The sequence below is a fragment of the Apus apus genome, chromosome 2, assembly GCF_020740795.1.
Source record: "Apus apus isolate bApuApu2 chromosome 2, bApuApu2.pri.cur, whole genome shotgun sequence".
Classification (NCBI taxonomy): Eukaryota; Metazoa; Chordata; class Aves; order Apodiformes; family Apodidae; genus Apus; species Apus apus.
In genome coordinates, this window is record NC_067283.1 from 10,328,573 (window position 1) to 10,345,187 (window position 16,615).

The window sequence follows — 16,615 nt, forward strand, 5'->3', positions numbered from 1 at the left end:
TTACTTCCTCATAGAAGGCTATAAGGTTGGTCAAACACGACGTCCCCTTGGTAAAACCATGTTGATTGCTCTTAATGACCCCCTCATCCTTGATATGCCTAGAGAAAAAAATCTGCCCACACACCTTACAGCAAGACTACCTAGGTTAGAGTAGTCAGCATACATTAGTATTTTAAAATTCACCTAATCATATTCCTAGTTAGAACAGGGATATGCAAAAGAGGGGAAAAGGGAGTGTGTTTAGAGGGAAGCAACACACCAACTTCCTTATGAACCATTTATTGAATAAATACATGCATCATAATGTAGAATTACATGAGCAGAAAAGGCAATCTGTACAAAATTGATTACCCTTTGTTCTCATTTCAACTCTCACCATTTGCTGCAGCTCCGATAAAGAATTCGCGACAGAAAATGAAAAGTCTTTTAGTAGAAATCCAAGTGATATGCATGCTGATTTGAGTTCGGGTTATACCACTGCTATAATTAAGAAAGCTGGTTTTCTTGTCAGTGAAGCAGAGTAATTCTAAAAACAGTTTCAAGAGTAGAGAACATGTGTTGGTACATACAGGTAACAAATCTTAGTTTTAGCCATTTCTTAAACATCTTCATATGTTCGTATTTTAAGGCACAGGATAAACAAGTACATGAAAAGCTATCAGTTGATATTAATACATTGACTTGATAATGAAGTGGAACTTTTGCCCAGAGAAAAAGTTATGTTTGTCCTTCCTACTTCCATATAAACAGAACAATCAGAATCTACTATGATTCAGAGGTTTGCTACTACTATCAAAGAATGAATCTCATCTAGGCAGTCATATTCTGATCCAAATTTACTCAGCAGAACATTTTTAAAGAGTTTGGCATCCAGGATTTATTTTAGTCAATGGGAATTACTGCTAGGTAATTACAATTAAATACCTTTATTTTAGATTCCTCAGTGAGAACTGGGCTCTCTTAATCATCTACCCCTAATTTTAGATTGTGAGCTGTTTTGTAAACCTGTCCTATATGCTTTATTCAGGTATTCATTTTGTGCTATCATCTCACATTTACTCAAACACAGCATTTTTCCCCCCTTGAGACTTTAGAAGACAAAATGTGCACTTTTTTTGTTTAAGTGCAGTCTTCTAACATCTGTCCCCAGGCTCCACTTAAGATTTGAAACGCTGAATCAGTCTAACAGCCCATTTGTTGGCTATGGATCAAACTCTGGGGAGTCAATGGCCAAGCTGTACAGCAAAAGTCCTTCTACCTCAGACTGAACCAAGGCAAAAGATAATTATGCTCTACTGCTCCACTTAGATCATCCTTATTTAGATCAGCTTCCACTTTCTGCATTTTTCACTGCATTAACAATAATCCTCTATCTTTCCATTCTTAACATTTTAATGGAGAAGTAGCAAGAAGAAGATGTATTTCATGATATATTACAGTTTATATGAACAGATGAGTGCATGTGTGTATATATAGATAGATACTCATACATTCCAATATAGAGTAAAGACTTAAAATGGAAATGTTTTCTTACAGAGAGTCTCCCCTATTGCCCAGTCCATCAGAAAGTAACAGCAGCAAAATTTTGCTAAAACTGTCCTGTATAAAATGTGGCAATAAGAAGAGCATCACTGCATAGAGGTGTATGTGTGCATGTCACACACATCCATGGGAAATGTTCATGTTAAACTGAATTTAGACAAACTGAAATGGGTCAATTCATAAAGACAAAAAGCTACATCTATGGTAGGCACTTTGGTACATCTAGTAATGTAGGCATATTCTACATCCAGAATTAAGATTCTGTCTTACAATAAAGCTAATTTCAGGAGTTTATTATTCTGCTTTAAAATTCTTTCGTGGCTGAGAGATCATTCTAGAATCTTAGCTAAATAATATACTTTGTCTAATTGCATACTTATCCAAGAATGAGGGCATTGGCTCTGAAAGAGCTGAACTGTTCTCTTGGATTCTTAATGCACATTTTTATAACAGTCTGAGAAAACTTAACAGAAAAAGAAAAACCACGTAATTCATAAAATTAGAGTTATGAGCTCAGCTGTTTAGGCTGATACTCTCACTTCAACTCTCACTGTCTACATTTTCAGTCTGTGCTAATTTTATCAGTGCTCTGGTCGTGCAGCAGTCTATGGCAATGCTTCAGTAGAATGCCATTTTATCTCAAAAAACCTGGGTGAACCACTGAAGTGCATTTTTTTTCATGCACCAAACATACTAAGTAGCCATGAAGCAACTGGAAACACAGCCAGTTGAAACCCAGTTTCACACTTTCTTACCTCCTGGTGTTCCATTTTAGTATTACAGAAGGTACAGCATAATACACTATTTAGCACAGTATTGTAGAATAACATTAACATGTGTCTCGTGGTTATGCCTACTACATGAACTTATATTGCAAGCTGATTTGTATACCTTATCAATCAGTGAAACATGGCATTAAGGACAGTTCTAAGCATTTAGAGATTTTGTTTATAATACAGAAAAATCCATGTCCTCATACCCTTCTAAGGTTTCGTATCTAGTACAGGAATAAATAACAAAATCCAAGTGAACCTGTAGAATAAAACTGTACTGGTTTTTATGTTTACTCCATTCAATGAAAACTCACATTTAGAAACAGTGATTCATGGACCTCATCTTCTATTTATACAATATTTATAGAATTACCATTTTTGTTTATAATATTCTATAGAATGATTTTCCAATTATACATTTATATATAAATACTAAAATGTTAATATTTTGTACATTTTATGCTAGCCACACTGGGCCAGAAACACAATAAAGTAAAAATGTTTTTCTGCAGTTTGCTTTTGAAGAATATCACAAAAATCATTAAGACCATTGTGCTGCAAAGACCAAAGAGATTCATCTGAAGAAATTACCATGCATTTAGAAGAAAATATCTATATCCTTTATCTAATTTTCTTCTGAATTCAAACCAGCATGGAAGAATTATTAAAAAATAGTATATATTTACATGGTACAGCATACCTTGGTGGGATATAAAACAAGGCAGGAAAACAGCAGAACATAATATTTTCACTTTCTAACAGGTACAGGCATCATAAAGATCAATTTAAACACAAAAGGTTACTTTACTGTACTATTGCACATTACAGTAACACATAAAATTGTAGAGCAAATTAAAATACAAAGTTTAACACGGAGAAAGGCTATGTCTACACAAAATGACAAAGTGTTATAAAATTACTGGGGATGTGTCTTAAGAACTAAATCAGTAAAGCTATAAAAATAATATTGGTACATCTGTGAGAACAGCGCTTTAAAAATATATAAAGGTTGGCAAAATTATGTGTGGGAAATTCCCAGCATCCATGGGCCTAACTTGCACCTTGTGGCCTTGTACCATCTTCTGTTAAATCATACCTGAAAATGAAAAAAACAAAGTTTTTTACATTTAGCATGTATTATGGGGTAGCGGGGGAAGGGCCCCAGGAGTGGCTCCGGTAAGAAGCTGAGAAGCTCCCCCTGCCCCCAAACCAGCCAAGGAGCCATTAGAGAGACAATAAATGCGCCTCAGCGATTAACACAGGAAACACAGCTGTAACACCTGAGCAGAGAAGCACTTAGGGGAAGAAAAGCTGTGTTGGAGGAGGAGAGCTGTGCTGGTGGTTGGTGAGGAAGAAATGGAAGAAGGTGCCCAAGCAGAAGTCTCCCTGCAACCCATGGCAAGATGGCAGGTTGTCCCTCTGCACTCATGGAGGAATGTGGTGGAACATTCCCTGAAGGTGCCAGGAGAGGTGAGCTTGGCCAGTGGACTTGGATTTTGTGGCCAGTGGATTTGCTGCCAGTGAACTCTGATTGCACAGATTTCAAAGACCCCGGTGCCAGGAGAGTTGTTCCCGAGGCAGCCCGTGACTCTGTGGGAAGCCCAGGCTGGAGCAGCTACAGACCTCGTGGGAAGGACTCACAAAGGAGGGTTCTTGGAGGACTCTCTCCCATGGGAGGGACCCAATGGGGAAGCAGGAAAGGACTGTAAGGAGTCCTTCTTCCTGAGGAGGATGGCGTGGCAAGAACCACCAGCCTGTGAACTGACTCTAAACCTCATCCCCTGTCCCCTCTGCTGCTGGGGGTAAAAGGAGGGAAAGAAACCAGGAACAAAGGGATTTGGGCCCAGGAAGAAGGGAGGGGTGGGGTAACATATGCAAGCCCTGCTCTTTGTGTTGTCTGTGTCCTGTGTGTGTTTGATTAGTGTGAAATTAAATTATTATTTTTTCCGCAAGTTGAGTCTGTTTTGCCCAGGACCTTAATCAGTGAAGAACCCTCCTTGTCCTTTGTCTTGACCCAGGGGCTTTGTCCTTCGCATCCCAGTGTGTGTGTGTGGAGTTGAGTGAGTGGCCATGGGACTGTTCCTTTGTTGTCATGTTGGGCCCAAACCACAATTGTTAACACACCAATTATTAGTATGTAGTGCGATTATTAATAAAGGAAATATACTTACCACTGAGTCCAGCCTTTAGCAAGTTCTTCAGATGCCAGAGGTATTAATAACTGTGGAAAGTTAAATTAGCAATCAATCAATGCATAATGTGTGCCTGTCATTCTATGTCTTTTAAAAAACAAATTTGACAATCCTGTAAACTACAGTATAGATAATGCCACTAATAAACGATGTATTTTACATCCTTGTCATCACAGCTATCTGTCCCAACTGGTAGTGAAATTTCAAGTTGCTGTTTTTGACTTACATGTCTATGTCCTTTAGTGATAATAGTCCCAGAGCACCCAACAGGCTAAAATTCTGAACATGGCATATCTTGGCAATGGCAGCCAGCTGATGTGTTGATGCCAACAGCCTTCCTGGTACACAGGAAAACTAAGAACACTGTTCACTGTGAGCTGGCCCCAATTCTGGTAACTCTCATCCTCTTTACAGAACTCAAACATAGCAATTTGCAAGGGTGTAAAAACTTAATGTTCCTTTTTGCAGGCTCCAAATCACATGTGTAGGAAAGAGAGAGTGATTTAATGAGTGGCTATAGAACAGTGAAGCTGTGAACACAGTGGCTGGTTTTGGCATTGGGAACATCACCAGTATCAGTTCTTATGGATTTTACAATCTGAAATGGTAATTACTAAGCACACTTTTTTTGGTGTGCTTCTCTGAGTTCTCTTGCTTGTCTTTCCAGTTTTCTCTGAACATCTTCTGAGATAACAATCTGTTTTCTACTGGCTATTTTTTTCTCTGATTGTATGATTAAGAGGTCTGACATGCAGGTTTCTTTTGTTACTGCAAGCTTCAGAATTTACCATTCCCTAGAAAAGATTACTGCCTCATCTTTTGATGTGTGTCTCTGCAGTTTGTTTCTTCCCTTACTGGAGCTTGATATCTAAGCCATCTCTGATTTTTAAAAACTTTGTACCTGAACCAGGTGCTTCAGTCAACACTAACAATCATCATATCACAAGAAGATTTTAGCCTTATATAATAGCATGCTGTTTTAACAGAATTTACTTGTTTTCAACTTACTTTGCCAAGTAGCCCTTTATCTTTGGATAAGAAACCCCCACTGTTCTTCACTGCTACATCTAGTGTTCTTCTCTGTACTTCAGGCAAGGAAACACTGAAATCAAATCTGAGAGGAAAAGTGATGCTTTAGAGAAAATTTGTACCTCTAGTGCAAGATCAGTTTCTACGCTAAACAACAATTCACCAAACCACCCCTCTCCCCAAACAAAAAATAAGGTCTGACATAAATGAAGAAAAAAATCCCAATCTTTTGCGTAACATTTTTCATCAATACTAACATCCATTTCTTGAGACTTCTGTTACCTTTGGTCTCTCAAAGCCACTGGTAAAACAAACAAAAACCAAATCAGAGGAGGAAAATGTCAGCCACTGACTCTAAAGAGAAGAGAATGAGGAATCCTACTGTCTTGACAGCTCAGTATCACTATCCAAAAGGGTAAGACACCATGGTCAGTCTGGCTGATCCTCAGTCCTCTAGTATCAGAGCTCTTTTTCTTTCTTGGTAAACCAAGGGAATCTATCAGCCCTTGGGGGAGAACACTGTTTGTTTGCTAGTTCTGAAACTTACAGGAAGTGAGAGGAAGTTTATACCATAACCTACATCTATTTGTTACTACCGTTCTTAAACGGCTTTATTGCTTTTGCATTTTACTTGGAAAGGCACAGTAAAATAAATCTATTACCTGGAATAAACAGGAGAGAGCTGCACTCCCAGGCAACCCTACCAGAGCCTCTAATGATTTACAGATTTCTCTTGGACAGAACGGACAAGTGTTATTTTGCCCAAATAAACTTTCTGTATAGAAAGGTCGTCTTCATTGAAAAGTGATGGGTGGGGGAGGAAAGGGTACATGTTTGAGAGAAACTACCATAAAATACCTGATAAGGGTATACAAAGATAAGGGTATTTATGCAACAAAAGGCAGCACAAACTTGCAAAACTTCCAACCTACAGGCCAGGATACAGCCTACAAGGACACTTCCAGACTCCTTGAATGCTGAGAAGTATCACCAAGTGGATGGACTGAGCAATTTGTTTGTTCATAGACACTTGCTGGCCAGTCCTACCAAGCAGGCAGCATCTATCAGCCAGGCAACTGGACATCTATGTGTTTCCTGGCAGGAAGGGCCCCCAAGAGCATTGCCCAGCTAAAAGGCACTCATGTTCTGATTATCTACCCAAAGACTGCACACTGCTTCTTAGTGACCAGCACAAAGGGGATGTAACTGACATAGAAGGCAGAGAAGACAACAGAGGGGGCTGGTAACAGAGTAAGAAGGGCTATACTGATAACAGAGAACAGGAGGATGGGAAGGGCTAATGTAGCAGAAGAGAAAAGTGGTGACAAATAGGAGTTTCAGCAGCATATCAATTCAAGTAAGCTGAGAAACCTTGATTTGACAGCTTTGTAATTACACAATACAAACTGCTATACATCCTTTCAAACATACATTTGATCAAACACTGGGTTTAATGTCTTCTTTGATACATGTGTTTTTCTTCTTCCTGATCGTCTCTTATCGGGCAATAAATACATTCGCACATATGGATCGGATCCTTCTTCTGAAAATGCTATTAGATTTCTGTGACCAGTGAAAAAGAAGGAAAAGCAAAATGAGATATTGCTGAACATAGATGTCTACACCACTATCGTTTAATAACGATAATCAGCTGCAGGGATATCCTGCACAAAGTATGCTGTGCAGATAAAGCAGTGGAAAAGAAAACTGAAAAATGCCAAGCAGTGACTTGTACAAGATCAGATGGTAAGCAGCCAGCAGAGGTGGGAATACAGTGCTTCTTACATTCCAATTCAAAGTTTAGGCATGACTTCCCAAAAACCACACATTTTTGTCATTCCATGAAAAATTCAGTCTGTTAGAGATAGCTTTCAGACACTGTTCATTAAAGTCTACATGCCATTTTCCTTTCAAATCTGACAGAGACACAATATGCAAATACAAAATCACAGCAAAAACTTCAACAAAGTTTTTACTGATTCTGAGGACAGCTCTGCATGTTTTGGTATTTCCACACAATTATAACTGATCAGTATGGCATTGCAAAAATAATGAGGGTCATCCAGAGAAGGAAACCATTTAAGAGGAGAAGTCAAGCTATGACAAAGTTTATGAAGAAAGATGCACAGAACTAGGATTTGGTATTTGATGCTCACCTGCAGGAATGCACAACCACAATCAGTTTGTTTCTTTGTGAACTATGACGAATTGTCAGCTGAATCTGTCCTAATGGAGACTGCCCCAGAGTTGTTCCACTGCAGGGAAAAACAGAACATTACACTTATTTTTTTTTTTAAATGCATACTGACAGTAAAAACTGGCTGAAATACATGCTGAGTAGTATTTCCAGAAGTCATGTATTACCCATTTAACTTTTCCCTAGATGAATGTGAAAAAGAGCACACACAAGTTAGCACATGAGCACATCTTCATCACTTTCTTGTACTTTCATTCCTTGTCCAACAGCTCTGCTCCCCAAAGGAATGAGCTGTTCTTGTCAGTTTAGAGATCAACTGCTCTTTAGTGCTTTGAAAACTACTATCAGTAAAGAATTTGCTTACTCTAAAATGAGGATTAGAGCAGTAATGTGGCTGTGAACAGTGAAAGAACAAGAGGCCACAGTCAAGCTGCAGTAACAAAAATTCCAATTAGAAATAAGAAAAAATGGTTTCACAGTGGTTAACCACCAGAATTACTGAGAAAGTTTAAAGAATCCCCATCTCTGAAGATACTAAAAACTTCGCTGGACACCAGATCTAACTGGGAAGTGGAATTTGTTTTGAGCAGAGGGCTGAACACCTCCAGAGACTTCTTAAAACCTATATTACTATATTGATTCTATGAACTCCAACAGAGAAGAAGAGAAATAGGTTCAATTCCTTATAACTAAAACATAAAAATCTTCCTACTTAGATTCACAGAGAAGCTACACGAACAGGGAATCAATGGCTTCCATTCTCCTACTCAGAGCAGGCTGGCTGCTCAGACATCTTTACTGGCAAGTACAGCTGCCCACTGAGGCAAGTTAAAAAAAAAAAAAAAAAGAGAATTTAGGAAAGCATGGCTGCAGCAATCCTCATTAATTGAATAGTAGCTGTTTATTCATTTAAAATTCTTTACAGTCAACTATTTCTCTGAGTAATTAAAAAAGACCAGCTATATTCAGCTTAATTGGCTTAATAGTAATGCTAATAGGGTTCAGTGGTGCAACAGACAACTATTGCCATGACAGTGATCAACGTTGTATTGAAAGATATCCTTCCTTCTTGCCATCCCACTCTTCCTAGCACTACACACTGTAGCTATGAGAACAAGGTGAACTTTCTCTTGCAGATGTTTGCCATGCTAAGGTAACTTTCTGCAGAATCTGTCTAGCCGAGGTAGTGGGAGGAAGCAGAAAATCACGGACTGGTTTTCAAATGCCAGGCTCAAACTGCAATAGGAAAAAATATTACTGAAATGCAAACTAAGCACTCTTTGGCTGCAGTGACAACATTTTTAATGCATCAGCTCAGACGTATTGGAACCCCCCGTCATTAAGACCGTACTTTTCAAGCTGCCGGAGTCTTTGCCGTAGCTCCTGCGTGGCGATGGGCAGAGAGATGTCTGAGGCAATGCTAGGAGTGGGCTCCTTGACTGAGAGGTGGCTGGGAGAGTAAGAGAAGTTAGAGGCATGAAGACTGGAGGAACTTCGGCTGAGATCTGTTGCCCACTGGGGGCTGGCATTAGGAGGCTGACTTTTTTCAGCTGTATCATTCATTTTATCACTGTCAGTCACCGGGGAAGCTGGAGCAGGTTTGTTTGAATCAGATGGTGGTGAGACAGGAACCTGAGGCTTAAAAGATGATTTTCTTGCATCTTTGGAAAGAGATGGCCTTTTTACTTGGGCTGAGTGTTGATGATCTGGAGATCTTGCTTGCTTTTCAAGAGAAAGGACCTAGGTACAGTAAAAATGCATATAATATTACTATCTTCCAGCATAGAAAACAGCAACAAATTTGTTTGTACAGAAGTTTCTAGTTGGTGACAAGTTCAGTTCAGATACTAATGCAGGACCAAAAATATTCACACTTACACTCCTTCACTCTACAATAACAAATCAATTGCACAGCAAAGCACAGATTTATCTCCTTTGTGGCAACTGCAGTAACTGTAAGATCATGTGAAATTCTCCACTCATTTGGAATTATTCCCTTCCCACACTCTCCACACTTCTGTTGCAAGTGATATTTACTTTGCAGCTCCAGCCACCTGGAAATCTATTCTATTATTTTTTTTCTTCTCATCTTTTGAAATTTCATCCTACATCACAAGTTCTTCTCACTTATTGTCCTTACTTTATCTTTGATAGATTTTCATTTATTAATGAAGAGTAAGCAATAAAGAACAGATAACAGAAGTTAACAGAAGTTTGACAAGTTTGACACTGCCTGCAAGAAGATACAGCTTTTATTAAACCAAATAATTTAGCTTTGGCAAAAGCCAAACCAACTTTCAGGTATGCAAGTTTCATCTTCAAAACTCTAACATTCTTGAAAGTCGCACTGAATTTTTCTAGTACTATGAAGGCCCTTTATTTCCCTATAAACTTTATTCTTTTAAGCCATCATTACCTTAATTTCATTTCTATAAGATAAAGCTGATTTAATTGATCTGTAACCTGCAGAGTCATAATAGACTTTAAGAAATTCAGATTCCAAACATTCTTTCCAAACCTAAAACCCATGGGAAACCTCAGTCTTAATTAATACAGCTGATTACTCTTTTGTTCAGAGAGTTTTCCGTTTTTGAAATAGAAGATATTTAAATTAGAGGTTATGTTTGTGTACTTGATAGCACTTAGACAGCTAAGGACATCTGGCATTGTGACACCCAAGGAAATGCACCATCCTCTTCATAAAGCTAGAAGATCACAATAGAAGCTAGAAGTCACTATAGTCCTAAATATGCTTTCAGATATTTATAATGGGAAAAGTTTTAGAGTACCCTGAGTGCAATCTTCATGTTTATAGTGCTGTTTGGACCAGAGTTGCTCAGGTGGAACCGCTGATGCATAGTTAAATCTTCACTCTCCAGTAACTGGCTTAGAGGCAGTTTGAAGTTTCCCAAAGAACACTGGTGCTGCTCGTCCCGCACCTGAAGGAACACAGAAGCTAAGTAATCTTGTAAGAAAGCGGAGAGAGGAAAGGAAATTACAGTTTTATTTAAAAAACAAAAAATTCAAACAATATCAAATGTAGTTTGTTCTTAAACTAAATTTCCCTGATCATAAGGTCACTTCACATTAAAGACAGAAGCAGCAAATACTCTGTGCCTAGTTTCTTAATCCTTATATTCTACAGAATAGGTAATACAGAAAACCAACCATCATATCTACATCTGCCTGACCCTTGATCAAAACAACTACACAGTTTCCAAACAATGTGTTGAAAATTAATTCCAAAAACTGTAAAAGGAACAGTAACTACAACAATCCTAATTTATACTTCAATCTCTCACAGGCTTCTGTGGGATGAGAGAGGAAACAAATTAGTAATAGGTAACAGCAATTTCTGCTAGAAGTTAAAGACTTTTAAGGTTCAAAACAGGTATCAAAACTTACTTTTTTCCCTTTTTTTTTTTTTCCTTTTTTTCTTTTCTTTTTTTTAAGTAAGACAACCATCAGCTATGTTCGTCTGATGAGAGACTGGTTATAGTTTTTCTTCCTTTTAGTAGTAAATGCAAATAGACATTTCATAGCCTGTTCTTAGAAACCACTTTAGTTACAACAGCATTCACACTATATTCGGTCTCATTTCACAGCAGCTTGTAATGCCTAAAGGTTACTACTGAAATGTCTTAGAAAAGTATCTGAAGAGAGTGAGACAACATACCTCAACTTCAAGATCTTGTCTTTTGGGATTGTGCACAAAGAAAGTGAAATTTTCCTCCCATACTGGTTCATTCGTCTTGTATCGAATCTAGAGAACATGAAGCATACAAATTATAAAACATTTTTGTCTAATAAAGCCAGAGTCCATCACCGAGTACAATTTTTTATTTTGGCTTTGCAGAATTTATGTCTGAAACCTGACATATTTAAACAAAGGCCAAGTGGTATCTACCCAAGGCAGATATAGTATCACATATAACTATGAACAGGACATGCAATAGAATATGTTTTGTATTAAAGCTGCTGTATGCAAAGTAAAACTCTTGCTATAAAACCTTTACTTCACACCAGTCTACGAACAACTGCGATGTCTTCAGACTGACACATTCTCTCTCTTCTCATTCTTTCTTATAAGGACTGAAGTAACTCAATGAAACTCCAAGAAACTAGTATTTTTCCTTCTAATTTCCAAGTAGCCACGTGGAAGATTTCAGTGCCAAATCTCACTACTTTCAGCAACCCATTAATTGGGGGAGAGGGAGGGAAAGAGAATAAAAAGCACATAAAATCTATCACCAGGAAAACTGGACTTGAATGTCTATCTCCATTCTCTAATAAGTATAAAAATTAAGACTATTTAAGATCTGGTTAAGGCTTTGGGACAATTTTTGACATGATATGGAGCAGCAGAAATATATGTCCTCTCCATTTGGTTCACTGACACTTATACTTTAAAAATCCCCTCAGTCATATTGCATATATCTACCTATCTAGTATCACTTCACCCTTGCTGTTTTATTTTAAACAGGGGTTAGTTACAGACATGATGACAGGCATGTTGAATGCCTTGGGTCAAAATCAGAGGGACCACCACCAAGATCAACCTCACGACAGGCATCTGTCACAGACCACCCAACTAGGAAAAATAGATGGATTACACTTTCTTCAAATGACTCAAAGCTGTCTCAGGCTACAGAACCAGGTTCTCACTGAGAGCTTCAACTACTCTAATGTTTCCTAGGAAAGCAACACAGAGATTCTTAAGCAATTTAACAGTTTTGGCTAGGAAAACATACACCCTTTTATGGTTGTTCTCAGTCATTGGACGTGGAGTCTAGGAGTGGTGTTCTTATGAATCTACTACATATAAAAGAGGAATATTGGCTTGCAGATGTGACTATCAACAGCAGCCTTGGCTATGCTGACTGTAAGATCACAGAGCTTAAAATTCTCAGGGGCATGAGGAAAACAAATAGCAGAATAAAAGCCTTGGACTTCAGAATAGCAGATTTCAATTTGCTCTAGGAACTGTCAGAAGAGATTCCAAGAGTGTCTACCCTGGAGGGCAAAGTAGCTCAGGAGTGCTAGAGGACAGCCTCCTCAATGCACAGAAGAGGTCCACACCTCAAAGCAGAAAAAGCAGCAGATATAATGAAAAAGTAGCCTGGCTAAATTACGAGCTCCTGAGAGCTACACAGCCTTTGGCTAATCTAAGGCCCTACTTAAAATAGAAGGTTTAAGCAGATGATCTTCAGTGGTCCCTTTTGACCTGGGCATTTCTATAACTCTGATTCTGTAAGCTTTCAAATATTCATCAGCATTTTGAAGCCTGCTGTTTGCCCACACTATTATTTATATAATCACTACTGCAGGAATTCCAGTTACAGATAAGAACCTAGTGTGGAAGGACATCTACAAATAGTTAAAAATCTGGTCTCTACTCACAGGCAGTTAAAACTGAGTAAGCACCCATTCAACCTTAGCTTCTTGTAAGCAATTTCAGTTCTTGTGGTAACTTCTAGTGCAGTGGATGTGCTCAGTGGCTTAATAGCCAATGCCAAGTACACAGCCACCAAATGTTAGTAGACAGAGCCAAGTATAAAGAGTAGGAACTTACCTTACTTTCCTGTGCCTTGTGTCCAACTGACAGCAAAACAAGTGGGTTGGGATTGCTGTTTATTTTCTTTCCTGACTGGTAAAGAAAAAGCAAAAACTTTGCCTTCAGAATAAAGCAAAACCTCTCTCCACTGAAACTTCAATGTTTTCATCTTAAAAATACAAATCAGATGCTTATCTATTATTCTCAGTAATTTATTCAACAGGCTTGAATGGCAGACTGGCTAGTAACTGGTGAACAGATTAACATTAAGGCATCCAACTATTGCACACAGATGGGAGATATGGAAAAAGCACAAACTCAGAACATAACTTTATTTACATTGCAGTAGTATTATTAAATTGGATATAATATCAGCACAATGATATTCTCCACTTTTCAGTCTGGGGAGAAAGAAAATGCACTGTAATGTACCTGATGTATATTTCTACAGTTTATCAAATACTCTTTATTAGAGATTCAACCATCTGCTTTATCTGAGCCTTGCTCACCAGCTGTATAGCATTACATCAAACTGCGAAAATAAACATCAGTTTAGAAACAAATGGTATACACACAAGAACATTCCCAACTACATGTTTCTTTCACAGATTTGAAATTAATCTAATGAAAATTTAAGTCAGAAAGAAAAGTTAGACATGAAAGTTAACCATCTCAAACAGATGTTAACACAGTTTCCAAGGCCTTAAAAATATAGTATACATGGTTAATAATATACTTTGAATTCAACCATGTAGGAAATTGTACAGATCATGTAGGTAAACATAAAGTTAGTTGAATCTACTTAATGCATGTAAGGTCACAATTACAAGCAAGTAATTCAGGTATTTTTTATTTTGAATTAAGAATGTGCATATTTTATATATTTTTGCATATGAACTTACATTTTGGATGTCATACTTCCACTAACACTATTTGACTTTAATGTAACACAGTGTTTATAACCCTACTTTCCTTTAGAAAAAAAGCTGTTAGGAAAGCACTCCTTTCTTGGATAAAAGCCACATTTCCTTTCTTCATGACTTCTAATAAAAAATATTTAGCTCTCAAAGACAACAGAATACAAAGGTTTAAGGAACAAAAAAAGTCAGATTATACTTCAACTGACAGTGTTTAAAAGTGCTAAATTAAATATGTTTTATTTTTTCTTTGTCCATAAAAAGGTGCCTGAAACTTCCTTTTCTTCATAAAATGATGAAACTATAGAAGTTGACAAAAAGACCCTGTTGCTTGTGCTGATATGTTCAAAGAAATAATTTTAACTCAGGCAAAAAGGCAGCAGTCTGTACACACACACACAATACACATCTAACACCTGGCCCTGACAGATCTGATGTTGACAGTCTATTAGAAACTGCCTCTTGTCCAAGTTTCTCCAGCTGAGAACTCAGCTTCCGAGTTTGCCTCTCAACTCGTATCTCAACTTTCATATCAAAAAGCTGGGCTAAATTTATGTAGTATTTACATAATATACAAAGCCTTCTAAAAATGTCAAGCAGAAACAAGGTTATTTCAAAACACATCAGAGATTGATTTTTATTGGTTAGTTATTCAGAGTTGACCAATAAAGTTTCACTCAGCATGTAAAAGATGTCTTAGCTTTCATGTCAGCTTTGCTCTTTAGTTACTACTCCTTCTCATGACTATTTTTCCCCCTTCTACTAAAGCAGTCTGTACTCTACTCAACTGATCTGAAACTGAAATGACCACAGACTGTAGCATTTTATCAATGTCTCGACCACTTCTTGAAACCAAATTTAAAGCAAAACGGAATTGCACTAAACATATATTTGGTAACAGAAATTCCATCCACTGTTGGAAGAGAAGTGAGGCAGGCATTTCTGCATTCCCAATGACTTCTGTGACCTTAAATTGACAACTGTATTAGTTTTACCTTGAGGGCTTTCTGAACGGCAGCCTTCTTCATGCCATCAGGGTTAAATTCTAATGGATTATGCTTTTAAGTCAGGAGAGAATGAACATAGGAAGGGTTAATAAGTCATGCAATGAAGCAATTTCACAAGGTTAATTAGTTATGACACAACCACATAGGACAAAGCAGGGGAAAAATAAATCAACCTAGAAAAAAAACCAAAATCTTTCAAACATACAAATGATAGAACAACAACAAAAAAAAGTCTGACAACTTTTTTTTCCCTTGTCCTTTCTGAATGTTTGTATTTTGCTTTAAATGCAATATACTAGCTTTCAGACCACTTATTTCCTGTACCAGTTTTTTTTATTATACTAAATAGACTTCATAAAATATTTTTTATTGAATGCTTGATGGCCTATGGACTGCCTTCTGAATTACCCTTTTGGTTAAGTAAGTTCATTTTCACAACACAGAAGCTCCTCTGATGACAAGTCAAGTAATTATGTGAAGAACTTCTTTTATGGGATAAATTACTATATTAAAAATTATTGATAGGATTCATTATAAAAATCCAGGTCACTTGAGCCTCTTCAGCAGATGAACTATAGAAACACTGTATAATAACTAGAATGAACTATAGCTACTTCATTGAGTTAAATGAAGACATGCAAATGCACTTAAAATAGGAATATGAACTGATTTAACAGGACATAACCTCTGATTACTTTCCATTAATTAAGAACATTTTAAAATATTTTAAGAATAATATACTGTTCTTCAAGTGACACAGGTAAAGTACAAAAATGTTACAGAAAAATTGCATTCAACTCATAAGAAGTAATTTCAGGAAATTTGGAAATAAAACAGACTTCAAGTAAGTATACTTATGGCTGGCTTTTTCTTTAAGCACAAATTCTTATTTCAAAGAAGAATTCTGCTTTAAATCTGTAATGTGGTGCAAGAAAAACACTGCAGAATGGCCTTTCAGAACGTGCTGGTTTATGAAAAAGAATCAATATTATTGATGCTCTGCCAAAAGAAATGACTTCCTAAAATTCAAATGCCTTCCTAAAATTCAAATGCCAAAGTGACTAAAATTTGAAGGGAAATTCAATGTTTTTGCAGAAATACTATTTTTTTTTTTTTTTTTTATGTCATATCCAGTATATATACAACAAGTTCCCTGTCACTCAGCTTTAAAATTTCTATTTCAGAATGAACATACATTATAGTGAAACTGGAGAAAACTAGAAATAAGGTTTGGTTAGATTTTTTTTAATAATTATTTTTCTTAAAATTAAGGAATCTTCTACAGCTATTTATCTTGTATGTTAGGGATGTACTATTTATTGTACTTAAAGACCTTCAAAGATGGAGACTGCACCGTATCCCTAGACATATCAATCCTAATGTTTAACTATCCTTTTCATTAGA

The 16,615-nt window shown here is 37.1% G+C and overlaps 1 protein-coding gene across 4 annotated transcripts in view; it reads right to left on the bottom strand.

Annotated features, from left to right (window-relative positions):
- Positions 1-263: 263 nt before the first annotated feature.
- The window catches only part of ESYT2 (extended synaptotagmin 2), an 84,882-nt gene continuing 68,530 nt past the window's right edge, over positions 264-16,615 (bottom strand). For 2 of the 4 annotated variants that reach the window (XM_051612395.1, XM_051612393.1), the window contains 10 exons: positions 15,200-15,262; positions 13,306-13,380; positions 11,410-11,496; positions 10,523-10,672; positions 9,085-9,473; positions 7,693-7,791; positions 6,968-7,099; positions 5,516-5,621; positions 4,487-4,536; positions 264-3,411 (listed from right to left, as the gene is read on the bottom strand). In XM_051612395.1, the coding sequence (XP_051468355.1) occupies positions 3,366-3,411; positions 4,487-4,536; positions 5,516-5,621; positions 6,968-7,099; positions 7,693-7,791; positions 9,085-9,473; positions 10,523-10,672; positions 11,410-11,496; positions 13,306-13,380; positions 15,200-15,262 (1,197 nt within the window). In that variant the 3' untranslated portion in view covers positions 264-3,365. The remainder of the gene's footprint in view (positions 3,412-4,486; positions 4,537-5,515; positions 5,622-6,967; positions 7,100-7,692; positions 7,792-9,084; positions 9,474-10,522; positions 10,673-11,409; positions 11,497-13,305; positions 13,381-15,199; positions 15,263-16,615) is intronic. The other 2 variants (XM_051612396.1, XM_051612394.1) reach the window with 1 other exon arrangement.